The sequence below is a fragment of the Dama dama genome, chromosome 15 (assembly GCF_033118175.1).
Source record: "Dama dama isolate Ldn47 chromosome 15, ASM3311817v1, whole genome shotgun sequence".
In the NCBI taxonomy this organism is placed as follows: Eukaryota; Metazoa; Chordata; class Mammalia; order Artiodactyla; family Cervidae; genus Dama; species Dama dama.
Window position 1 is genome coordinate 71,243,156 of NC_083695.1, and position 27,277 is coordinate 71,270,432.

Here is a 27,277-nt window from a genome sequence, read left to right on the forward strand (position 1 = left end):
ATTGTCAAGTGCAAAACCATCACCAATGGCTACACTTCTGGGAAGATGAAGCAAAGCAGTTCCTTACCCCTTGGTGGTCCGTCTTCTATCTTATTAAGCACAGTTACCTTCAAGTTTTCTCCATTAACCATTAAAAGGTGACCCTCTTCACAGCCAATGTATAGGTCACTTGTTGGAGTCCAGCAGTGCATAGTCGGGTGAAGCAAAGCATACAGATCGTCTTTAGGCTTCAAGAAAAGATTTAAAACCGTGTGTTAAGACAACAGTCATGGCTTAAGAGCCAGAGAAATACTCAGCAAAAACAACTTCCAAGATGAAAACAAATTAATATGTGTCTACATGTGTTTATTGGTCCTGCCCTTTACCCAGAGCTAAACGAACTTCTTCCTGCTCCATCTCTCTCCCTGCATATTAATTCCCCAAATATTAGGGGTTTTTGCCAGCACATTGAGAGTTCTAGTATCGTAGGTTTTTTGCAAAAGTCTTGAGTAATAATTTGTACGCTGTTTCTTGGTGGACTTTTTGATATCTTGGATCTAAGCAAGCCATTGTTTAGCTAAAATCACCCCATTTGAGGAAGATTTGGGTCAACCTTTTCTCTCCTGGTTCATGGCAGGGGGCATGAATGTGATTTTTCTATGGAGTGGTTGGCCTCAACCCTCTGCTTAGTTCTCTGTAATGGAGAATGAGAAGAGGACCCCTGGTCTGGTTCTCAAGGCCTCTCTACTTCATGAAACATCCTACCTGACTTTGCTTCCATGGAAAACTCAGAGAGAAATGCAAAAATCTATGGACTGTACCTAGAAGAAAAACTGGCTTTGGGAACTAAAACTAAGGGTCTATGGCAAATTTTTCCTGTAAAGGACTAGGTAAAAAAGAAGCTTTGTGGACCACATAGGTCTCTGTTATATCCCTTTCTTTTTTTTTTAAACACTTTAAAAAAATGTAAAAGAATTGTCTTAGCTTGCTTGAAGTCACATAAAGGCAGGTGATAGTTTGCTGATCTCTGCCTTAGATGATAATATCTCAGTGCTATGTCCCCTGTAGCTTTAAACACTCCGTCCAGCAGGGGAGAGGCCACTCCCTCTTTATGTCCACACAAAGCAGGCCTCCTTGTAAGTTCTGGACCACCTGGTTATATTCTCAGAGGTAAAATATTTTGGACACGTGCCCTCACCTCTGCCCCCCAGAGCACTGATTAAGATTCTGAATTCAGGGTACTATAAAGTAACATAACATGACATTTTTTCCCTTTCTATTTAAACAAGTCAAACATACTACACTTTACTTTTATTTATCTATTTACATATTTGTTTATAACAAAACATTTAGTACTATCTGAGGTTTTTTTTTTAATGCTATACTATTATTTAGAATTGCATTAGCTACAACATAACGTCTTTGTTTTCTTTAGGCATCCTTATAGCCATAGGAACAGAAAACCTTTTTAATAAGCTAATGGCCAAATTAATAGAATTCTTATATTCTTTGAGTGATTCATATTTATTTCATTCATTTATTCACTCATCTACCAAATATTTACATATCATGCACTGTTCTAAGCACAGGGATGCAGCAAAGAACAAAACAAAATAAACAAACAAACAAATCTATCCTCATGGGCCTTAATCCTGGTGAGGGAAAATAGAACAAAAAGAAATTAAGGAAAAAAAAATTATATATATATATACACATAAATAAAATATTATGTGTTGAAAGTGCTGTTAGAGAAAAATAAAGCTGCGGAAGTTGGAATAGTTCTCATGGTTGGGGAATATAGTAAACCCATATAAATAGCCATTTTTTCCATTCAAAACTCTTGATAATGCAGGTCACCATTGTAATAAATACTCAATTATTTAAATAGCATATACTGCTCTTTAATTTAGGAAAGGTAAAGCAGGTGTAGCCCTGCCAAAGTAATTATTCTACTGGATTCCCAACTGATACAAATTTTTGCATAATTAGTATTTCCACAAACATTTACTGGGTGTTGATTATATACCATGTATTGTACCAGAGAGATCTCTTGTACTGATAAGATTATCCCTCTTCTCAATAGGACAATCGCCTATTGAGGGAGAAGTAGTATCAACAAACATCAGAATCAGAAAACATGGTAGTCTATAGCAGAAATGTATTTATTTATTTTGTTTTTGTTTTTGGTTGTTTTTTCAGAAACATATTTAAATATTACAAGAGAACCTACAAGAAAGCAATTTGTTCTTCCTGATGGAGTGAAGGAAGTGGACAGAGAGAGAATTGTCATTTGAGGTGGACCATGAAATATGAAAGCAGAAGTGCTTTGTGTATAGAAGCGCTTCTCATTGTAAGCTTTTAAAAGGATAGGTCATCTTGTCATCTTTAATGTATGATTGGTCTATTTCATGCCCTCATAGCCTTGGATCCTAAGAAAATAAAACTTGAGTCACAAATTGGCCACCCAGTGGGCATAAAAAAAGGGACAAAATCATTCAAAAGGATTAAACTATTGCTGATCAATGACATTTTTGTGGTATCTAACTGAGATTTGACTCATAGGGAAAAGAGTTACTGACTACCATTATTTAATCATCATAATTAAAAGTTGCCTGGTTATCTTGATGACATTTGACTATAAATCACAAAAAGAAAGACTCTTTCCTAGTATGGCAATGAACTTGAAAAATCTTTTAAAAACCACACATATCTGGTTCTCATAATGTTAGTGAACATATATGCCTCAGAGGGTGAGGATTAAAACTTTGAATTTTCTTGCTTTAGTATATTAAACTAGTACTGTGTGCAGTTTTATTTAAGATAAACCTGGGCTTGTCTTCCTATTATTTTCTTTCATCAATAAATATGTTCTGTGCCATTTAAAAATGAATGTGATATTACATGGTGTAAGCAGAAAGAATAATTTTCAATTATGGAAACTGAAAATTTTCAAAGAAAAGGTGCCGACAGTGTTTAAAAGTATTTGTTAGTAACACCATATGCTTGCTCAGTCCTCTGGAATCAAACATTTTGATCACTTGAAGACCAAACATGAAATACTCAAGCCCAACTTAATATTGCTTTAGAAAATATAAGCATCTGAACATGTGTCAGAATACTTCAGCTTTAAGAGGAATTTCAATTTAGCAATGTTTTTCAAGGTTGATGGAAAAAGAAAACTGGACACGTCAGATTAAATTCACTATCTTGGATCCAATTTCTGCCCAGATAACATCTGCCTTTGATTTCCCCCGTGCTACTACTGGATACCATTTCTAATGCCCCAAATAAGTTGTGTAATGTGATGCTGGCCCATTTAAAGACCTATTGTGTGCTTTTCTAGTGTTAGCTATAACGGAGATAAGGGGACTATTTAATATTGTAATTTTATAAAAATCCACATTTGTCAATTTTTAAGACCTTTAAATAGGCCAAATCCTTACTAATTTCTTTGCCATTGGTACTGGGCCACAAGAAATTTCATTCAAAGGAATAGAATCAAGACATTTGAGATCTAAGTTTAGTTACACTTTCACTCGTATAGATATTACTGAATGCGTTAGCAATTTTTTTCACCTTATTTATCTATAAGATGAAAGGAGTAAATAGTGGCAAAATTGACTTCTAATTTAAATGTAAAATAAATGGCTTTAGTAACAGTTCCTGTATAATTTAGAGATGTCAAACTTTAATATTAAATTTCTGTTTTCAGGAAAAAATTGAAATGTACTGAGTTACAAAAGTCCTAGGAAAGAAATATGTCTGTTTATTATGAGCATTTTTTAAAAATGGTAACTCCATATTTAAGTATTTAAAGAAGGCATTTCTGTACTATTAAAAGTATAGGCATTTCCTGTACTATTAAAAGAAGTAGCTATTTTCTATAATTTGAAAAAGTGAATAATTGTCATCCTTTAGAGGAAATACTAAGAGCATACTTTTCTCTTACTTGACACTTTTTAAATGATAAGAACAATTGCTTGAGTTTTAAATGCTTTATGTAGGATCCATGATGTTGGTACACAGGGTGAATGATGGGGTTGAAATAGTTGAAAATGTGGCTTCTTTGGTATCAAAAACTAAACATAGAAACATATTTTCCAGTTGTAAACCTTGAAGGCTGACATGTTTGGTTTTACTTTGCTGCCCCACTGTGGCTGAGTGTGGTTGCATTTCCAAGGCTAAAACTTGTACTATTAACAGGAATTAGTTATCTTCTGTAATCAGGAAAAGCGAATAATAGTTATCCTTTAGAAGAAATACTATAAGCATACAAATTTTGCTTGCCAGAGATTTTTCATAAACTAATTATCACATGGAACCATTTGAAACATCCGGAGTTGAACGCTCTGCAGCGGTCGGAAGCATTTGGGGATCTCTACTTCCACTCTCCTTGGCTTAGAGCTTTCACACACATGTTCACACAACGCAGGTCCCAGAGGCGCAGCAGAATCCAGCTCCTTACTTTCATCCCAAAGACCCTGCAGGTGTCATTCTCTGCTCCCGGCCTCCTTCTTGACCATTACTGTGCCTTACTCCCCAGCTCCCTGTTCACTATGCTCCAGCCACAGGATTCTCTTCTCAGCTCCTCAAGAGTACTGAATTCTCTTCTCTCCCCAGGGCCTTCACACGTGCAATTCCCTCTGCCTGAACACTCTTTACCCTGCTTATAGAAGGAGGAAGCCCCCTCGTCCTTCAGAGTCATCTCTCCAAAGGCCTTCCTTGAGCAGCCTGTTGATCTCCCCCTCACCTCCACTCCCATCTCCCATTTATCCTGTTATAACATGTGCCACATTTTGCAACGATTCACTGTATCTCTTTACTTTTGGTACTGATGTCGTTGTCTCTGTCTCCCTAATAGAATGGATGCTCCAAGAGGCAGGCCTATGCCTGGTTGGTCACCACATGACCCTGTTGTCTAAAACTGTGACTGTTATACACAAGGAGCTTGATAAGTATCTGTTGAATGAAAAAAAAAAAAAGAGTAACTGTTGGCAAACTCCCTTATGAAACTTTCTTCCACTGTTTTCCAGGGCCTCATTCTCTCCTGGATTTTCTCCTATTTCTGTGACTGCGCCTCCTCAGACTCCACTTCTTCCTCCTGTCTTTTGCAGACATTTTCCTCTCTGGCTCTCTTCCCTGACACCCTCTCTCTCCTTTCCCTCACCCCTATTCCCCCACCCCATGCTCCATGCTCCCACTATTCTCTCTGCAGTAATGACTCTAACTTATTTCGTCTCCAGCCCTGCTTTCTCTCTGACGTTAGGTCCACGTTGCCCGTTTCCACCTGGCATCTCCACCTGGATGCCACCTGGCATCTCCACCCGGATGCCACCTAGCACTCCAAAGTCAGTATGTCCAACACTGAAACCACAGCTGGGCCTCCTGCTTCAGTTAGCAAGGGCCATCATCTTCCTAGTCACTCAAACTCAGAACTCCAGAGCCTTCATCTCTCATGGTCTCCAGGGTTAATCTGTAATAAAAACCAGGAAGACCCTCTCTATCTTGCCTATCTCACGGGATGGTCATGAAAGCCAACAGGCACACAAGGAGAGGGGCCAGGTCAATACCCTGAAAGTTTCTGCCTCTTCACCCACGAGTCCGGCGATGGCTGACACAGGGAGCACAGGTCCATAGATAGGATCCTTGGGCAACGACTGGGGAAAAACGACATCTGTCTCATTAAAAAATGATCCGTCTTCCAAAGGCAGTTTTACTGACCTGTAGGGGCAAAAAAGATGTCAGAATAATCAGATTAACAGAAACTAGTCACTGATGGAACTACTTCATATAAGTGGTAAGCAAAGTGTGAGGCGTTACAACTCATTAAAAAAAAAAAAAGCTAACAGAAACCAGATAAAAGTAAAAGAGTAGATTTAAAACTATTTATCATAAAAGGACAGGTAATACACAGTCATGAATCAAGTACATAGAGATTTTTCAAAAAAGTTAGTATCTAAAGCAGAAATTGGAAACTTGAATGCTGTCAGGGGTCAGGCTAGTGCTGTGTGACCAGGTGGGAAAGTATTTTCCCTCCCATAAGACAGTGGAAAAATATATATATAGGGTCTCTACCTAGTTTCCTAGCACAGAGTTCCTGAAACTCTTATAAATTTCTAAGTGCATTAGGGGCTTCTTTTATTCTATTGAGGTGATTCTGGGTGGGCTCCTGAAAGGCTCCTGAATGGGTACTGCTCACCAGAAAGACCAAGCCATGACTAGAAACTTGGAAGTTTCAGCTTCTACTCCCATCTTCCAGAGAGAGCAGAGGAGCTAGAAATGGAGCAAATAATTCATCATGTAATGGTAGGGAGTCTGGAGAGCTTCCAGGTTGGTGAACACATACACTGGGAGGGTGATGCAGTCCAACCAGCTCCCAGAAATGGGACAGAAATTCCTTCATTCAAGACCCTCCAAGACCTCACCCCATGTATCACCATCTGGCTGCTCATCTGCATCCTTTATCATATCCTTCAATAAACTAGTAAATGTAAGTGCTGTCCTGAGTTCTGTGAGTTGTTCTTGCAGATTAATATAACCCAAGGAGTGGGTCATTGAAATCTCTAATCTGTAGCTGGTTAGTCCGAAGTACAGGTAACAACCTAGTCTGAAGCTAGCATCTGAAGTGGAAGGGGGTGGGCAGTCTTGTAGGACCGAACCCTTAGCCTGTGGAATCTGGTTCTATCTCTGGGTAGAGTGTCAGAATTGAGTTGAATCGTAAACACCCAGCTGGTATCACGGAGAACTGTTTGGTATGGGGGGGTGGGGGGGTGGGAATTTCCTCCACAAATGTGAGAAATGAAGTGTTCATTGTGACAGTAAAGGGGACTCGTGAGGAAGAAAAACACAGCAGGGAAGAACTAGGTTTTTCTGACAAAGAAACAGAAAATCTAAGAATTTTTTCTCTGTACACACCTCCTAAAGCTGGCAGGTACCACTCAGTTCTAACCAAGACAGTTTGCTGAATTGTGAGAATTTTGATTTCAAAATTTCAAGAGAATATCATAATCTAAAATTGATAAGAAATTTCTCAAATTTTAAATATTGGTAACTAACTCAAATAAAAACCCAAGGACCAAAATTAACATACATGTAGATTATTCTCAGCTACCTTTACAACCTCTGGTATCAGGAATTTATTTTCAGATTTACCATATATTTACTTTTAAACTATAATATGGTTATAAAGATGAGGTTAGAGAACTCATGGCTTTATGTGTTAAATTCAAAACGTCTTTGGTTCTGTTTTATGAATGATGAATAATTTTAAAAAATTATCATGCAAAAATAGTATTTACCACTCAAATGTAAGGCTTAGCTAAGTATTTTCAAATCCTGCTTGTTTTCTGATCCAGGACAATCCACTTACTTAGTCTCTCATTTTATTTTCTTTAGAACAACTCAACATTCAGAACTAGAGAAGAATATTCAAGGGAAGCAAAAGAAAATGTGATAAATTACTTGCCTGCCCTGGCAAAGATCTGATAGCGGCATTATCCACTTTATGAAAAGGTACAGTGTTGTCAATTCTGCCCTGAGACAGATTTGGCTATTCAATGGATTCTCTTAAAAATGAAATTGAGACATAAAGAATACTGAGGAGAAAGAAGAGTCTCTCTTAGGGTTCTCCAGTTTGAAAACTTTATTAACTAGCTTTACATTTCTCTTTAAGAAGGCAAGTTTTCAAAATCTGCAACTTCAAGAATGTGCATGTCCAATGTCCCCTTAGTCTTTGACTTTGGGGAGTGTGGAGAGAATGGTAGGCTCAGGACCACCTTAAGTCTTTAAACTCTTTTCAACAAAGGTACCATGATCATCAACTATCACCAGGACGTTGGTCTTTGAACTTCTCTTTGACCCAGTCCTATTGAAATAGGCAATTCCATGACTTCACTACATGCAACAACTCTTTTGTTTATAGACGATGTGGCTGAAGATATAATCTATACACTTCTCATATCTAAAATGTTCTTATTTTTGAGATTTCATTTGGGTATCAAAGTAATAGGAACAAAATGCGATAACACGATCTTTTAGAAATACATATATATTCAATACAATAGGCATATTTTGAAATGGCAAGAGTAAATGCAATTTTGGAAAATTAAACCATGTTGGAATAAGGTTGATGTTTAAACTCAATGGGAAATCAAGTTAAAGAGAATCCTTTCAAAATGCAACCAAGCACTCCAAAGTATGGAAAAAGGTGTTTTAAGATGTGTGTATAAAGCCATTTAATTCACCAAACTGACCCAATCCCATTACATGAATGCAAACAAAAATCCCCACTTTGCTATGTTGTAATGAAGTCTCTTACTTTGCTTTGAGATAATGTTCCTGGTTACTTCTTTCGATGGTCCACACAGTTACTGCACTTGGACTTGACAAGCACAGCTGGTGCCAATTCATGGGGTTAAAAGTCATCTGGCTCACATCTATACCAGGTTGTGACTTCCTGCACAAAATGACACCTGATTCCCAGTTCCTGAGACAAAATTGAGTTTGGTGAAAAAGAATTCATTTGAATTTCATATCTTGAGAACATATATCTAATTATTGGGTTGGCCATAAAGTTCATTCAGGCTTTTCCATAAGAGAGAATGCAAACCTGAATGAATATTTGGCCATCCCCAAAACTTGAGAACAACTTACGTAATGTTTGGATTTATTATATAATTTATTAATCTATTATCTTAATATCAAGGTTAAAATAATTATGCTTATAATTATAGTATTATAGTATACCCTCCTAGAAAAGCAAGACAGTTATTTTAAAATATTACTCAGCAATGTGCTACTAAGGCTGTTTCATGCTCCTTATCAAATTTGGATTTGACCCATTCATATCTAGAAAGTGGAAAGTACCATCACATGTGCTGAAAAGCATAGGTGCCTAAATCGCTTATTACTACAGATGAGTACTCCTTGTAAGTTGAGATGCCCTGTATGCGCTGATGCCAGCTGATCATTTACTGAGTTTTAAAAATCACAGTAGGCTTCCCAGGTGGCTCAGCACTAAAGAATCCGCCTGCCAATGCAGGAGCTGCGGGTTCAGCCCCTGGGTGGGGAAGATCCCCTGGAGAAGGAAATGGCAACCCACTCCAGTATTCTTGCCTGGGAAATCCCATGGACAGAGCAGCCTGGCGGGCTACAGTCCACGGGGTCTCAAAGAGTCAGACATGACTTAGGGACTAAACCACTACCACCTGTCCCCAGAAGATCCCATAGGGTTATACTCAGTTGCAGTATTTGGTTTTTGCCCCTTTAACAACAAACAAAAATCATAATACTAGTACAGATTAATTTATTTACCCACTTGAGAGAATATCTTGAATGCCTATCACGAGCAAGGTCCTTTGCTAGAAAAAATAAACAGAAGAAAAATTCACGTGAGCTGTCCCCTCACAAGGAGCCAGAACTCCACTCAGGGTTGTGAATTGCAAACTAGAACTAAATTGTGTGGAGTTCACCCTGTCTCTTGGCTGTCTCCTGCTTCCACCTCCTTCCATCCCCATCACAGAGATCCCATCCGTCACATTAACTAATCTCTTGCTGGTATCACTGATTCCCTGGATTGTTTTTACTTTCTGCCTCAGATGCCTGGGAAAACACATCAACCCTGGATGGATATGGCTGAAAACCTGAGCTGCTGAAACAAAAGAACAAATATCACAGGACTATGTATGTCGGTGATATTATAAATTCATGTTTACCACCAACGAGGCCCCTCAATACAACCTCCAAACCGCCTTTGTTTCTCTGGTTGGTTCTCTTTCCTGTTCTCTAAAGGGCTGATTTTTAATATTCTCCATTTTCCTGAAGGCTCTAACTCCTCCAGCTCCTTCTTACTCTCAGTAAATGGGCTTGACTTCGGTGAAGAAAACAGAGGTTATCAGCCAAGAATTCCTCCAAATTTCTGAGATCGAGTGTGACAACCTGCCAAGTTCTGTATCATACTTTTCTGTTACAATGGAAGACATATCCTCCCTGCTGCTTAAGGCCAGTTTTACCACCTGTGCTCTGGACCCTACAGATCTTGACTTCTTAAGAACATTAGTTTACCCATTATTCCTTCTCTTTTGCACCTTTGGGCTCTCCCTCTCTCCTGACTCCTCTCTGTCAACCCTGAAGAGCTCATCTGTACCATCTTTAAAAAAATCCCTCCCCTAATCTCACACTTCCATGTCTCTCTTCCCTTGGAGCCAACCTCCCTGAGTGAGTTGTTTAAACTCACCGCGTCCTCTTCGTCACTCCTGTTCTCCCCTCCTCCCAGGATATCTGCACCCCATCACCACCATTCCACTGACATAGATATCTGTCTCCCATCTGTCTGTCTCCAAGATCCACTGACATCCACCTTCATCCCAAACCCGGCAGGCTCTTTTCAGTCCCTGTCTAACTTAACTTCTGCAGGACTGGACTCCGCTCACTACAACTACCTTCTAGGATGACTCTTGGACTCTCTGTCACAAAGCTCCTATGTGAAACCCCAAACTGTCAGCCCCATGCTGTTTCTGGGCCCTGGATCACCTGTTCTGCCTAGCTGACTCAGTGGCTGTCTAACTGCATAGGCTTCAACTAACTTCATGGGCCCACTTTGCTTGCACCTCATCTCATGCCTGTTCTACACACCCAGAGCCTCAGGTTGCACTAAGTCTGAAAGTGGGGTGGAGTTAATACCCTGTGCAGGGGACTTTTGATTGATGGGGTAACAGGAGTGGTGGGCATATCTCCCTCCCTCCCTCTCCCCTTCCCAGCCCCTGTGTCACTGCCCAGGGACTGTCCGTGTTCACAGTATTCTACATGGCCTCTCAAAAGACCACCTGTGGGACAGGGCAGCTAAGTGGTGTCCAGTGAATTACTGTGCGCTCACATTGGCTCTCTTCCTTCCCTCCCCCTTTCTGGCTTGCCTCTTTCCTGGAACCGTACTCTCTCCTAAAGAAGGGGCATGTGAGTTTCTGCCTCAAGCTCTGCTTTCTTCAGAATCCAGGCTCAGGTGCGTTCTGGAACCTCCATGCCCCTGTCCATCCTTGCTCCATGACTGCTCCTTCTGAATGTCCGATGAGGCCCTTTTCCCCCTTCAGTCCCTCTTATTGGCGTTCCTCTAGGTTCTGTTCAAGCTTCTCTGTAGGTGCTCTATTCACTTTCAGCACTCTGACTACTAATCTAACAACTCCCAAATGTTAACCTCCAGCACTCTCTCCTGAGCTCTGGTCCTAGCTATCTAGGATAGAGGCAAACTGCGTCTCTCAAAATCTGTTCTCCATTTCTCCTTCCTAGTAACAGAATCCCCCAATTTTTAACCAGATACATGGTCACCCACAGTGAGGACCATATTTCCCAGCATGCTTTGTAGCTCCACGTGGCTTGTGATTAAGCTGGCCAGTGGGCTCTAAGTGGTAGTGATGCGTGCAGTTCCCACTCTATGTGTCCAATAAAGGTTTGTGCTCTCCCCATTATGCTTTTCCCTTCCATGTGGCTCCCAAAAATACATGGCTGGTGCCCCACTTTAGACTAGAGATGGGGGCAACACCCTAGGAGTGTGAGAACAACAGAATAGGGGAGACAGAACCCAGACACCAGTAAGCCACCAGATCAACCACGGGCTGCTCATATCCAAACTGCTATATGGGAGAAAAAAAACTCCTGTCTTGTTTAAGTCATCTCTTTGGGGTGATTTGGGTTTCTGCGGCAGCAACTGAACCTTAATCCTAACTGATATAACAACTGCCAACTAGACATCACCATTTCTTTATCTCAGGCACCCTCAACTCAGCTTGTCCCAACTCATCTTCCCCAATCACCTCTTCCAACCTCCCTCCACCCAGGCCTTCTATATCTTTCTGAAAAGCACCATCATGTCCCCAAGTTTCCCAAGTCACAACTCTGGGTAAAACCCTAACTGTTCCTCTTGCTCAGCACCATGCCCAATATTCAGTCAGTCACCAAGCCCAGTGGTGCTGCCTCCTAAACACCTCCCAAATATCTCCACTTTCCTGCATCCCTATGCTCACTATTCCAGTCCATGCCACGACTATCTCTCATCTGGACCACCAAAGCTTCCTAATTGATGTTCTTTCCTTGATGCGACCAGAAGATCTTTATATGCAGACTGATCATGTCATTTTCACATCCCTGGTAAAAGTCCTTAATAGACTCCCATTGCCTCTATGATAAAGGATGTGCCAATTTGCATGCCTTATACAGAGGATGAGTATCCTTTTGCATTAATTATTAATAACACACTCCTTTCATTCTCACAAGTGTCCAGATTTGGATGATAAACTCCACGGTCACATGTTTACAAGGCTGATCACACACTGGCCTCACACTGTCCCTTTTGGCTTGCCTCTCATGGCTGGTCTCTTGTTTACATCATTATGACCTCTTAATTAAATCTTCAAATTTGCCATATTTTCTGACCTCATGGCCTTTGTGCATGCCTTTTCTCTGCTTAGAATCTTCTTCCTTCTCCTCTTCACAAATCTCATTCTTACTCATCTTTTAAGTATTGCTATGGATTGATTTGTGTCTTCCACAATTCACAGGTTAAGGTCCTCACCCTCAGTATCTCAGAGTGTGACCTTATTTGGAAGGAGGGTCTTTCCTAAATGAAATGAAGTCATTTGGTGTGGCCTGACTCCAACATGATTAGTAAACTTATAAAAGGGGAAATTAAGAGACAGATATACAAACAAGGAGAACACCATGTGAACACGAGGACAGTTATTCACAATCAGGAACAGATTCTCTGTCATAGCCCTCAGCAGGAATCAATCCTTCTGACACCTTCATCTCAGATTTCTGCCCTCCGGAACTGAGACAATAAATTTTTGTGGTTAAACCATTCAGTGTGTGGTACTTTGTTAATGGCAGCCCTAGCAAGCTAAAACAATCATTAACAGGTGAGTGAGTAAACAGATTGTGCTATATACCATGGAATACAAAGGAATGAACTACTGAAACACACAGCAGCATGGGAGAATTTAAAAATAACTGTGCAGCATGGAAGAAGTCAGATGAAAAAAAAATAGTATATAATGTATATGCAATTCTATAAAACACAAACTAACTCAGAGTAAAAGAAAATACACCACTGGTTCCCCAGGGGTGAAGGCAGGGAAGCAATGGTATACAGGTATGTGTGCCCACTTAGTCATGGCCGACTCTGTGAGGCCCCAGGGACTGTAGCCCACCAGGCTTCTCTGTCCATGGGATTTCCCAGGCAAGAATATTGGAGTGGGTTGCTGTTTCCTTCTCCAGGGGATCTCCCCAACACAGGGATCAACCCTGAGTCTCTTGCGTCCCCTGCATTGCCAGGTGGATGCTTTACCCTGGGAAGCCACAGGTATGTGTGGCTTACCTGGGTCTGAAGGAAGGATCTGAAGGAGCACAGGAAAACTTTTGGAGATGATGGATATATTCATCATCCTGATCGTGGTGATGGTTTCATGAATAAGTCAAAAGTCATCAAGTTGTGTATATACATAGTTTATTATGTATCAATTATATCTTAGTAAAGTTATTTTATTTTTTTTTAAAGTAACTCTACATAAACTAAATGTTGTTCTCTGAATCTAGATTATTACATTCTTCCATGAGAAATGCTGGGGTGTGTGTGTGTGTGTGTGTGTGTGTGTGTGTGTGTGTGTGTGTGTGAGCACTCAGTGATATCTAACTCTTTGCAACTCCATGGACTGACACCCACCAGGCTCCTCTGTCCATGGAATTTTCCAGGCAAGAATACTGGAGTGGGTTGCCATTTACTTCTCCAGGGGATCTTCCCCACCCAGGGACTGAATCCAAGGTTCTTGCATCTCCTGCATTGGCAGGTGGCTTTTTAACAGCTGGGTCACCACAGAAGCCCCGAGAAAAGCTGGTATGTAAAGGGTATTCTCAATCATCATTGGAGCATTCCATATTTCACCTTGATAAGACAAATTTCCCCCAGAAGGAGTCTATATTATGGATTGAACAGTGAGTGCATCTTTGAAGGTAGCCACATGAAGTGACCCAGCAAAGACCAGACATGTGTCTTATTAACAAGTATTGTCTTTACAGCTGGAAAATGCGGTATGATGTTCTACTCTCTGAACATATAACTGTTCTAATGTCCCTAAAAATAATTACTTCAAACTGAGCTCTAATATAGCGCCATCTTAATTTCAACATTAGTGGAAACTATAAAATAATTCAAAGGTATCATATGATTTAAGAAACGATAAAACTTTATGTAATTATCCATGTATTCTTTACCTGACAAAGGAATATTATAACACATTAATAAGAAGAGAAAGACAGTAATTAATCTCTTTTAGCTTTTGCCCTGCCAATTTGCTGCCTGAAAGTGGTGATTATATTAAGCCAATGATTAGGACTTTTATTTGTTTCACTTTTCCTTGTTCCAGATTTTTCATGTAGATGTCCTTTGATACAATCTAGAAGGACAAGATTAAAATGTGACCCAGTGAAAAGAATTCTGCAGGAGGCTGCAACTTACCAGAGGGCCAGTTCAAATTCTGGGAGGGAGGAGTAACTAGCCAGGTAGGTGCCACAGTAACTGAAGGAAAGTAAAGTGTAGTCTAGGAGAACGTTGCCTATAATATAAAAACCATTATAAGGATTTAATCATGTACAGATTAACTGTAGTCCTACAGTTTAATTTCCCTTACTTAATAATTTTTACATAATTCAAAAGCTTTGGCCCCTAGAATAAGAGATGTCTTAACTGACATCTAACACTATTAATAGAAAGTTATGAGCACAGTTAAGATCCATTTTTAAAAGATTTTAGAGTGAATTAAGCCATGAGGTTGCTGCCTCGTGACTTCAGTGCAAAATTGAGTACACTGCACCATGTACGTCCCCATGTGACTTGAAATGGCCCAAGAATAAATACAAGAAACATGGTAATTAGAAAAGTTATTCATTCAAACAACTTGAAAAACCTTGAAGAGTTGTAATAATTCTAGCTTGCTTCCACATCTCTGTCCTGTAGGTCATATCTGGCCCTTAGCTTAATATCTTTCAGTCTTTAGAACAACTTTAAAAAGTTTTTTTCTCATTTGTACCTGCAGCTGAATATATGAAACATGACTTTAAAAGTCTTAGCAACATGTTTAAAATGTGCATAGTGAGGATGCTAATACAGGGAAGTATCTGCTTCTGCCTTCCTTATATGTGAGGCTCTGGTTTCCCCTCCTTTAGCTGCTGCCCCTCAGTGTGGTTCCATAGATGCAAGCTTTGCCTTCTATGCTTGTCTTCTTTACATTCATGTCTTTGTATCACTTTTTACCTCTGCCTTCAACAACAATAACAAAAATGTTATCAATTTAACATTCTGCCTAGCAATTGTAAGCTTTAAAAAAACTGTGACCTTGATGAGCAGAAAAACTTCATCTCAGTTTAAGAACCTCTTTTAAATGAATGTTGAAAAATAAATAAAATGAATATTGAGATGGAAGACTATGCTTTTGGACATTGATAGTCTTGTGGTTTGGACAAGTTCTGTTTCCACTGCTCTTTCAGAATATCTGTCTTTTTTCCTTATCGTTTCATAAATGTTCTGAAAATACTTGGTCATATTTGTTCAAATATTTTCCTCAGTTTATTATTTGCTTTTTAATTTTTATGGTATTTTAGATGTTCACAAGTTTTAAATTTGTATGTAATCAAAAATATGTCTATTTTAAGTTGTATCCTTTATGTAAAAAGTTCTTTTCTGTCCTCAAATTATTTCAGTTTTCCACCACATATATTCTACTTTTCGATAGGTTTGTTGTTTATAGTGAGCTCTTATTTTTGTTTGATATAAGTTTTGGTGTACAGAATGATAACAATGAGTACCTAACTTGATACTTTTGTTCTAATAAGTTTTCTTAACACCATCATTGAATAATCCAGATCATCTATTGTGTGTGTGTGTGTGTGTATGTGTGTGTGCATGTCTGGGAGCATCTTCATCATATACTTAGCTTTATAGATCCTAGAGCCTGTCCCCAGCCTTCAACTCTTCCACTGATGGAGTGATCCCTACACCAACACCACAATCTACCTGTCTACAGCACCATTATGCTAAGAGGGCCCTTGGCCTAGACATCAAGCTCTTTCAAATTATTCTCATTCTCTACTTTTTGTTCTGGAAGAACATTTATTTAAGTACTTCTGGCTCTCTAAAACATGATAAACCTATGATTTACATTCTGTGAAGAATATGAGAAATATAATAACTATAATTTTCATGCAGGAATATGCCTCTTTATGTTTAAATATTTTACAACAGTGATTTTTATGTTTTTCTTCATTGAGGTCAGTCACATTTCTTCCTTGAAGCATTTCTAAGTGTTTAAATCTTCCAATTGCATTGATATTTATCTTGAAATCAGCATCTTACTGAGCATTATTTCATTAGTCTTAGTACACTATTATCTATTAACTCCTTTTCCATAGGTATAATTTTTCAGTTTCAAATTTGTTGCATTGGCTGGAAACTCCAAGTTGGTTTTAATATTAGTGGTAACAACAGGTATCCTCAGTGACTTAGTCCTAACTTAATTGTAAATGCTTTTAGAGTTTCATTATTTAACATGAATGCTGGCTATTGGTTTGAATTAACTTTCATTGCTTGAACAGGGCAACAGCCAAGTAATAAAGCTTGGGGAAATTTTAAAGAAGGGTAGTTACATTCATGTACTAGCATACTTCGGAGATTATGGGTTTGGCTTCAGACCAGTGCAATAAAGCAAATATTGCATAGAGAAAGTCACACAATTTTTTTGGTTTCCCAGTACATGTAAAAGTTATATTTATATGTAGTCTAGTATGTGTGCAATAGAATTGTTTTAAAAATGTACCTTTCTTAATTTTAAAATATTCTATTACCAAAAGATGGGGCTTCCCTGGTAGCTCAGCTGGTAAAGAATCTACCTGCAATTCAGGAGACTCCGGTTCGATTCCTGGGTTGGGAAGATCTGCTGGAGAAGGTATAAGTTACCTACTCCAGTATTCTTGGACTTCTCTGGTGACTTAGACTGTAAAGAATCTGCCTGCAATGTGGGAGATCTGGGTTCAATCTCTGGGTTGGGAAGATCCCCTGGAGAAGAGATTACCAAAAGAAGCTAAGCATCATTTGAGCCTTTAGTAAACAACAATCTTTTTGCTGGTGGAGGGACTTGCCTTGATGTTGATGGCTGCTGACTGATTGGGGAAGTGATTGCTGAAGGCTGGGTGGCTGTGGCAATCAGAGTAAGACAACAATGAAGTTTGCCACGTCAAAGTCTCTTCCTTTCATGAATGATATCTCTGTAGCATGCAATGCTGTTTGATAGCATTTTACCCAGTGTAGAACTCCTTTGAAAACTGAAGTCAGTATTCTCAAACTCTATTATCACTTAATTAACCAAGCTTATGTAATATTCTAAGCCCTTTCTTGTCATTTCAACAACCTCATAGCATTGTCACCAGAAATAGATTCCAACTCAATAAGCTACTTTCTTAGCTCAGCCATAAAAAGAAACTCCTCATTTGTTTAATTTTTACAATGAGAGTGCAGCATTCAGTCACACCTTCAGGCTCCACTTCTCATTCTAGTTCTCTTGCTATTTCCACCACATCTGCAATGAATTCCTCCACTAAAGTCTTGAACCACTCAGTCATTCATCAGGGCTGGAATCCACTCCTTTCAAACTCCTATTAGTATTGATATTTTGACCTCTTTCAATGAATTCCAAATGTTCTTAATTGCATCTAGAATGGTGAATCTTTTCTAGAGGTTTTCAATCTATTAATACTTTGCCCAGACCTATTAAAGGAGTCACTACCTATGGCACCTACAGTCTTACAAAATATATTTCTTGAACAATAGGACTTGACAGGAGAAGTTACTCCTTGATCCACAGGCTGCAGAAGGGATGTGTTATCAGGCATGAAAACAACATTAATCTCATTGTACATCTTCATCAGAACTCTTGGGTGACCAGGTGCACTGTCGATGAGCAGTAATATTTTGAAAGGAATTTCTTTTCTGAGCAGTAGGTCTCGATAGTGAAATATTAAATTATTAAACATTAAATATTTTACTGAATATTAAAATATTTAGTAGAACATGCTGTAAATAGATATGCTCTCATCCAGGATGTGTAGAGTAGAGGCAATAGGATTTGTAGAGTACACACAGTAGATTTGTCATAACTTTTAAGAGCTCTAGGATTTTCAAAATGGTAAATGAGCATTGGCTTCAACTTCAAGTCACAAGCTGCATTTATCCTTAACATGAGTCAGCCTGCCTTTGAAGCTTTGAAACCAGGTACTGATCTCTTCCTCCATTTCTTTGCATTGATCACTGAGGAAGGCTTTCTTATCTCTCCTTGCTATTCTTTGGAACTCTGCATTCAAATGGGTATATCTTTCTTTTTCTCCTTTGCTTTTCACTTCCCTTCTTTTCACAGCTATTTATAAGGCCTCCTCAAACAGCCATTTTGCTTTTTTTGCATTTCTTTTTCTTGGGGATGGTCTTGATTCCTGTCTCCTGTACAATGTCATGAACCTCCATCCACAGTTCATCAGGCATTCTATCAGATCTAATCCCTTAAATCTATTTCTCACTTCCACTGTATAGTCATAAGGGATTTGATTTAGGTCATACCTGAATGGCCTAGTGGTTTTCTCCACTTTCTTCAATTTCAGTCTGAATTTGGCAATAAGGAGTTCATGATCTGAGCTGCAGTCAGCTCTGGGTCTTGTTTTTGCTGACTGTATAGAGTTTCTCCATCTTTGGCTGCAAAGAATATAATCAATCTGATTTCGGTGTCGACCATCTGGTGATGTCCATGTGTAGAGTCTTCTCTTGTGTTGTTGGAAGAGGGTGTATGCTATGACCAATGTGTTCTCTTGGCAAAACTCTATTAGCCTTTGCCCTGCTTCCATTCGTACTCCAAGGCCAAATTTGCCTGTTACTCCAAGTGTTTATTGACTTCCTACTTTTGCATTCCAGTCCCCTATAATGAAAAGGACATCTTTTTTGGGTGTTAGTTCTAGAAGGTCTTGTAGGTCTTCATAGAACTGTTCAACTTCAGCTTCTTCAGTGTTACTGGTTGGGGCATAGACTTGGATTGAAGTGATATTGAAGACGTGATACTGAACTGTTTGCCTTGGAAACAAACAGAGATCATTCTGTCGTTTTTGAGATTGCATCCAAGTACTGCATTTCGGACTCTTTTGTTGACTATGATGGCTACTCCATTTCTTCTAAGCGATTCCTGCCCACAGTAGTAGATATAATGGTCATCTGAGTTAAATTCACCCATTTCAGTCCATCTTAGTTTTCTGATTCCTAGAATGTTGATGTTCACTCTTGTCATCTCCTGTTTGACCACTTCCAGTTTGCTTTGATTCATGGACCTAACATTACAGGTTCCTATGCAATATTGCTCTTTACAGCATCAAACCTTACTTCTATCACCAGTCCCATCCACAACTGGGTATTGTTTTTGCTTTGGCTCCATCCCTTCATTCTTTCTGGAGTTATTTTTCCACTGATCTCCAGTAGCAATGTTGGGCACCTACTGACCTGGAGAGATCATCTTTCAGTGTCCTCTCTTTTTGCCTTTTCATACTGTTCATGGGGTTCTCAAGGCAGGAATACTGAAGTGGTTTGCCATTCCCTTCTCCAGTGTACCACATTCTGTCAGACCTCTCCACCATGACCTGTCCATCTTGGGTGGCCCCACACGGCATGGCTTAGTTTCATTGAGTTAGACAAGGCTGTGGTCCATGTGATCAGAATGGCTAGTTGTCTGTGATTGTGGTTTCAGTCTGTCTGCCCTCTGATGCCCTCTCTCAGATATCTTCAAGAAAATTAGAGATACCAAGGGAACACTTCATGCAAAGATGGGCTCGATAAAAGACAGAAATGGTAGGGACCTAACAGAAGCAGAAGATATTAAGAAGAGGTGGCAAGAATACACAGAAGAATTGTAAAAAAAAGATCTTCATGACCCAGATAATCACGATGGTGTGATCACTCACCTAGAGCCAGACATTCTGGAATGTGAAGTCAAGTGGGCCTTAGGAAGCATCATGCAAACAAAGCTAGTGGAGGTGATGGAATTCCAGTTGAGCTATTTCAAACCTGAGAGATGATGCTGTGAATGTGCAGCACTCAATATGCCAGCAAATTTGGAAAACTCAGTAGTGGCCACAGGACTGGGAAAGGTCAGTTTTCATTCCAATCCCAAAGAAAGGCAATGCCAAAGATGCTCAAACTACCACACAATTGCACTCATCGCCTGGTGGGCTGCCGTCTATGGGGTCTCACAGAGCCAGATACGACTGAAGTGACCTAGCAGCAGCAGCAGCACACGCTTGTAAAGCAATGCTTAAAATTCTCCAAGCCAGGCTTCAGCAATATGTGAACCATGAACTTCCAGATGTTCAAGCTGGTCTAAGAAAAGGCAGAGGAACCAGAGATCAAATTGCCAACATCTGCTGGATCATTGAAAAAGCAAGAGAGTTCCAGAAAAACATCTATTTCTGCTTTATTGACTATGCCAAAGCCTTTGACAGTGTGGAGCACAATAAACTGTGGAAAATTCTGAAAGAGATGGGAATACCAGACCACCTGACCTGCCTCTTGAGAAATCTGTATGCAGGTCGGGAAGCAACAGTTAGAACTGGACATGGACCAACAGACTGGTTCCAAATAGGAAAAGGAGTATGTCAAGGCTGTATATTGTCACCCTGCTTATTTATCTTATATGCAGAGTACATCATGAGAAACACTGGGCTGGAAGAAGCACAAGCTGGAATCACGATTGCTGGGAGAAATATCAATAACCTCAGATATGCAGATGACATCACCCTTATGGCAGAAAGTGAAGAACTAAAGAACCTCTTGATGAAAGTGAAAAAGGAGAGTGAAAAAGTTGGCTTAAAGCTTAACATTCAGAAAACTAAGATCATGGCATCCGGTCCCATCACTTCATGGCAAATGGATGGGGAAACAGTGGCTGACTTATTTTTCGGGGCTCCAAAATCACTGCAGATGGTGATTGAAGCCATGAAATTAAAAGACGCTTACTCCTTGGAAGGAAAGTTATGACCAACCTGGACAGCATATTAAAAAACAGAGACATTACTTTGTCAATAAAGGTCTGTCTGGTCAAGGCTATAGTTTTTCCAGTAGTCATGTATGGATGTGAGAGTTGGACTGTGAAGAAAGCTGAGCACCAAAGAATTGATGCTTTTGAACTGTGGTGTTGGAGAAGACTCTTGAGAGTCCCTTGGACTGCAAGGAGATCAGTCCTGGTGTTCATTGGAAGGACTCATGTTGAAGCTGAAACTCCAATGCTTGGACACCTGATGCGAAGAGCTGACTCATTTGAAAGACCCTGATGCTGGGAAAGATTGAGGGCAGGAGGAGAAGGGGACAGCAGAGGATGAGATGGTTGGATGGCATCACTGACTCAATGGACATGGGTTTGGGTGGACTCCGGGAGTTGGTGATGGACAGGGAGACCTGGCATGCTGCAGTTCATGGGGTCACAAAGAGTCAGACATGACTGAGCGACTGAACTGAACTGAACTGACCTCTTCTCTCTGTATTAAAGTCCTAGAAGGCATCTTCTTCCAGTACAAAGCTGATTCATCTAAATACACTGAAAATCTGTTCCATAGTCTAGCCACCTTTATTAATTATCTTAGCAAGATCTTTTGAATGACTTCCTACAGCTTCTACATCAGCACTGTTGCTTCACCTTACACTTCTATATTATGGAGATGACGTCTTTCTTTAAACCTCATGAACCAATGACTGATAGCTTTGAATCTTTCTTCTGCAGCTTCCTCAGCTCTCTCAGTCTTCATAGAACTGAAGAGTTAGGGCCTGGCTTTTCAATAGGTTTTGGCTTAAGGGAATTTAAGGATATTTGATCATACACATCATTAAAACTTTTTCCATATCAGCAATGATGCTATTTTGCTTTCTTATATCTGTGTTCACTGGAGCAGCACTTTGAATTTCCTTTAAGAACTTTTCCTTTGCATTCACAACTTAGTTAACTATTTGGTGCAAGAGGCCTAGCTTTTGACCCCTCTTGGCTTTTGACATGTCTTCTTCACTGAGCTTAATTATTTCTAGCTTTTGATTTAAAGGGAGAGATGTGTGGCTCTTCCTTTCACTTGAACACTTAGAGGCCACTGTAGGGTTATTGTGCTACATGCTCAGTCATTTCAGTCGCGTTCGACTCTTTGAGACACTATGGACTGTAGCCTGCCAGACTCCTCTGTCCATGGGATTCTCCAGGCAAGAATACTGGAGTGGGTTGCCATTTCCTCCTTCAGTGGATCTTCCCTTCCCAGGGATCTACCCACATCTCCAGTGCCTCCTGCATTGCAAACAGATTCTTTACCACTGAGCTACCAGGGAAGTTATTAATGGCCTAATTTCAATATTATAAGGTTATTAACAGGCTTAATTTCAATATTGCTGTGTCTCAAGAAATAGAGAGGCCTGAGGAGGGAGAGAGACAGGGGAATGGTTGTTTAGTGGAACAGTCAGAACATAACAAAAGATTAGAGATTAAGTCTGCCATCTTATATGGGTGTAGATTGTGGCACCCCAAAAGAAATACAATAGTAACTGTATTCTATTGAATAGGTCACTGATCACTATAACAAATATCATAATAATGAGAAAGCTTGAAAAATTGTAATAACTACTAAAATGTGACATAGAGACATGAAGTGAGCAAATACTTATTGTAAAAATGGTGCCAGTAGACTGGCTCAATGCAGGGCTGCAACGAACCTTCAATCTTTAAAAAAATACACTATCCATAAAGCACAATAAAGCAAAGCATAATAGAACAAGATATGCCTGTAGATAGTCCCCAGTGCATGAGTCAGGGTTATGTTTTAAATGTTGTTTTACTCTGTTGAGAACACAGATTTCCCACAAATAAAATATTAAATGATAAATTTCTTGGCATGATCCAAACACTTCTTTCACCAAAAGTTACAGAACTAAGATGCTACAGCCTCAAGCCCTGCTGAGCTTTCTGCCCAAGATGTGCTACATGAGGGAATGGTTACATGGGGGCTTCAGCAGATGTGCAGTAGGTCAGTCTGGGACAGTTGTGTCTATGAATGAGTTAATAATAACTTAAATGGTAGGAAACATTGACTGACATTGTATATATGACATACGGAGAAGGAAGCGGCAACCCACCCCAGTATTCTTGCCTGAGAAATTCCATGGACAGAGGAGCCTAGTGTACTGTCCATGGGGTCGCAAGAGTCAGACACGACTAAGCAACATGTGATATATATATATTATATATACATATATATACACACATTATATATATATTTTTTCACATAGGTTATATATTACGCAATTATATATGTTATATATAATTTCATTTGTTAACAGTAGATACCATTATCTTCATTTCATGCATAAGGAAATTGAGGCTCAGAGACTTATCCTTTAGAAGTTATATGATATCCACTCAGTTAGATTTTCAATAAATCATAAGGAAAGAAAACATTGTTCTGAAAAAGGTTTACAAACAGCATTTACTGTTCTAATAGAGTATTCTAATCCAGTGCCTTTCAAGTTTAATGTACATATGAATCACCTATGGAATCTGGTTAAAATGTAGATTACAATTCAGTAGGTATTGGATGACAGCAGAGTTTCTGCATTTACAACAAGCATCCTAGGTAATGGAATGTTGATTGTAAGGAGAACACATATTGAGTAGCAAGGCTCTAGCCTACTTAATTAAATTCTCAGTGATCACCCTGTTTCCTTCCTTATAAATGTGTATTGCAAAAACAAAACAAAACAAAACAAAAACCACAACACCAAAACGGAAAAAACAATCTTTCAAAAAGAAAAAAAGAAAGAAAGCCTTCATGTATAAGAGCTAGATCTGGTCACATCTTAAAACAAAATCTTTCAGTCATGTCAGAGGAAAGGTCTTGTAAGATACCTTTTAATTTGGTCCTTCTGGTTAATCCAGGAAAGTTATATATGTATATGAGTGGTCTTAGCCGTCGATCAGAAAAAGCCACAACTTCATAAGGAATGTTAGTTGCCACGACGCCCACAATTCCATTCATACACTGGAGTACAGTTCTTTTCTTGGTTTCAATATTGATAAATATTACGAAATTCCCAGAAGGGTAGCAAATGGTGCTGTCGTTGACAAAATGAACATTCTGCTTGGGGAATCCTTGTACCCATCTTCGGGGAAAAAAATATGTCACATCAGTAGAATAGAATACATTTCAAATACTTTTTCTTTCTTTCTGTTTTAAACAAAGCAAACAATAGATCATGAACATTTTTGAAACTCATCTATTCTCTTCTCACCCCCTTTCTGCCCCAAACCACCTCTCAGATAAAAGAACACACAAGGCTGCTGTGAGACCAGTTCCAGTTCAGACACTAAAGAAACTTAAGTGTAGACCTAAAGTTCCACAGGCCTTGAGAATCTTCTTCAGAGACTTTTCTAGTGAAGCACAACCTCTGTTCAAACCTCAAAGAAAACCTTCCTTCTGAGAAAATCTCAGAAGGATTTCTGTGGTCTTGTAAGCATGGAAAAGAAAAAGTAAAAACAAGAGAGAGCAAAAAGAGCTTGATTCTAATAGAAAACAGGTGCATCCTTGAGGCCTTACCTTTAAAACTAGTTTTGATTTAAAAAATAAACTTTTAAAAAAGCTTTAAATAAGATAGCCTGGATCCACCTGAAACTACCACAAGGTTGTTGATTAGCTATATTCCAATATAAAATGAAAAGTTAAAAAGAGACAGAGAGCCTGCTTAGTGGTTCTGACCCAAATAGGAAAATTGCTTCTTTACTAAGGTGGAGTGTGTGCAGCTATATTTTAGATCTAAAACTAGAGATAAATGCACAAAGTAAAAGAAGTAAGTAGACATGAATGAAAAGGTTAGAACACAAAAGTAATATATTTTTAAGTAAGGAGTGTGTGGTGAATGTTAAGCTAGAGGAAGAAGACAAAGATGAGAGTCTGAGATGAGGGGTGAGCCTACCTCTATTTAAATGTTAAAGATAAGCTTAAAGATGATGGAGAGGACCAGAGCAGGACACTGGTTCAGAGAGAAACTTCAAGGGAATAGGGAGTACAGCCAGGACCGGTGAAGGAGGCTGTGTGGAACACAGTGCAAGTAACACTCTAGAATGTGGAAGGAAAGCAATACCAATTTACACCTGCGCAGCGTCTTATGTTTTTCAAAGGCCACTACAAATGCAAACAAATCCAGAGTCGGTGGATAGGAGAGAGAAGGAAAGGACTGATGGCCCTAAGTACGGAGAAAATCACCAAAGACCATTAGGATGGAAAGAGGGCTGTCACTGGGATGGGTGTGGGCGGTGGGGAACATACAAGAAAGGAAAAGATTATTGAAGGTAATAGCCAGAAAGAGGAGGCAGAAATGAAGAGTGTAGGAGAGCAGTGGTGGGTAAGACAGCGGCGGGGTGGGGGGTGGAGGGTGAGTTCGGGGGGGGGCGGGCAGGGAGGAGGAGAAAGAGATGGAACTGTTGTCATTGAATAAGGAAATGAGGAGAGCGAAGTCACAGAGAAAGGAAGTCTGCAGGAAGGCAGACTTGGTGGCTGAAGAAGAGGTCGAATTTGTGGGACGGCAGGTCTACAGGACAAGAGGAAGCAAAGGGTAGGGTTGTAGTTCTGAGGGAAGAATTTCCGCGAGAGGAGTCAGTCGCAGGGACGCCGCACCTCACGGACAGGGACGGGCCGAGGGCGACGTTGTGGACTTCATCTCGTTCCCGGCCTTGTGCCATGGCCCAGATATTTCTCAGGCGGCCAGGGGCAGCCAACACCTGACCCAGGCCAGGGTCTGCAACGGTTACACTGAGGTCCCTGGCTGCTGGGCTGGCAGAGCCGCCACTGTTTACACCGTATCCGGGATACCGTAACTCCTGCGCCCATTGGCTCTGCCCTTTCAGCTGCTCTCTCTTGAGCCAAGCGGATTGGTGGGAGCGCCGAGCTATCTCATCCAATGGAAGAGCGGAGGACGAAACGAGGGGCTGACCCCAGGATGGGTGCTGGAGTGATCCAGCCTCGGACAAGTAATTACACAAATAATAAATAGCAATAGCAGGCTTTAATATTGAGTGCTGACCGTGCCAGACGTTGTTCCAAGGGAGGTTCAGATATTATTTCGTTTAATATTCAAATCCTCTATCAGACCCATTTTGTAGAAAAGGAAAGCAGGGTAAAAGAAGTAATTGCCCAAGACTACAAAACTGAGAGGGACTTAAAGCCAGATCGAGTCTAAAACTAGAGCTTCAAGCCTTTGATTACTAATTACATACTCTAATATACCCTCCACTATTTCAAGGAGGCATACAGCTTCTGGAAGTAACGGATCAAAAGATCCGCAGTTTGTCCTTGCTTCCTCCCTTCCCTCTCTTGCCCTCCCCGCCACCCTCCGCCCCCCATTACTTCTGCACTCCCTCCCTCCCTTCTGGTCCTCTTTCTTCCCTTCTTTATGTCTCTTCTTCTCATCTTGTCACCTTCTCGTCTTCATTTCATTCGCAAATATTAATATTCACTGAGTATTACTGTGCATTGTGCTAGTCCCTTGGAACAAAATAGTGAGCAAACCAGATACAGTTCCTTTCTTTGTGGAACTTAGAAGAACTTCCTTCTTGGTGGGGCCCAGCGAGTGAGGAATAGACATCCGTTTCATTACATAAAGGTAGAATGGTCGATTGAGTTAAGAAACGGGAAACGATATTATGAGGGCTTATGGTGTAATTCTCTCCTGGTTGGATGGGCAGTGACAGAGCTGATTGCTGTGTGCATATGCTGTTTTCACTGAGATTTAAAGGATAAAGAGTGATTGCTGAGGGGCAGGGGATGGAGAAGGAACAGAGGACAGTATTTTTTTTTTTTTTTAAGTATCAAGGCAGGACAACAGATGGTAAGAACTGGAAAGTCAGTGTTATTGAAATAGAGGAAGGTCAGTAGAAAACACTGAAGGCTGGAGAAGGAGCAAGGGCCAGGTAAAGGCCAAGTTGTGAATTCTGGTCTTTATCCCAAGAGCCAGGGAAAGACATTAAACAGGTTTAAATAGAGGAATGACAAGATAAGATTTATGTTTATAAAAGATCATTCTGGCTGGAGGATTATCAATTGGGTAGGAGAGTGGGGAGAATAGAAATAGGAAGATCTGTTAGGATTGATTTCATGATTCTAACGAGGGAAGCAAAGCCAGGTTGTCAAGCTGAGCACCACTGGCACCTGGGACTGG

The 27,277-nt window shown here is 40.0% G+C and overlaps 1 protein-coding gene across 1 annotated transcript in view; it reads right to left on the reverse strand.

Moving 5' to 3' along the window:
- Positions 1 to 25,872, reverse strand: part of CFAP43 (cilia and flagella associated protein 43) — a 102,414-nt gene extending 76,542 nt beyond the window's left edge. Inside the window, exons 1-6 of the mRNA XM_061163155.1 lie at positions 25,738 to 25,872; positions 23,973 to 24,226; positions 14,480 to 14,576; positions 8,297 to 8,464; positions 5,550 to 5,700; positions 68 to 227 (exon numbers count right to left, since the gene is read on the reverse strand). Of these exons, the coding sequence (XP_061019138.1) occupies positions 68 to 227; positions 5,550 to 5,700; positions 8,297 to 8,464; positions 14,480 to 14,576; positions 23,973 to 24,226; positions 25,738 to 25,802 (895 nt within the window). The 5' untranslated portion in view covers positions 25,803 to 25,872. The remainder of the gene's footprint in view (positions 1 to 67; positions 228 to 5,549; positions 5,701 to 8,296; positions 8,465 to 14,479; positions 14,577 to 23,972; positions 24,227 to 25,737) is intronic.
- Positions 25,873 to 27,277: the final 1,405 nt, after the last annotated feature.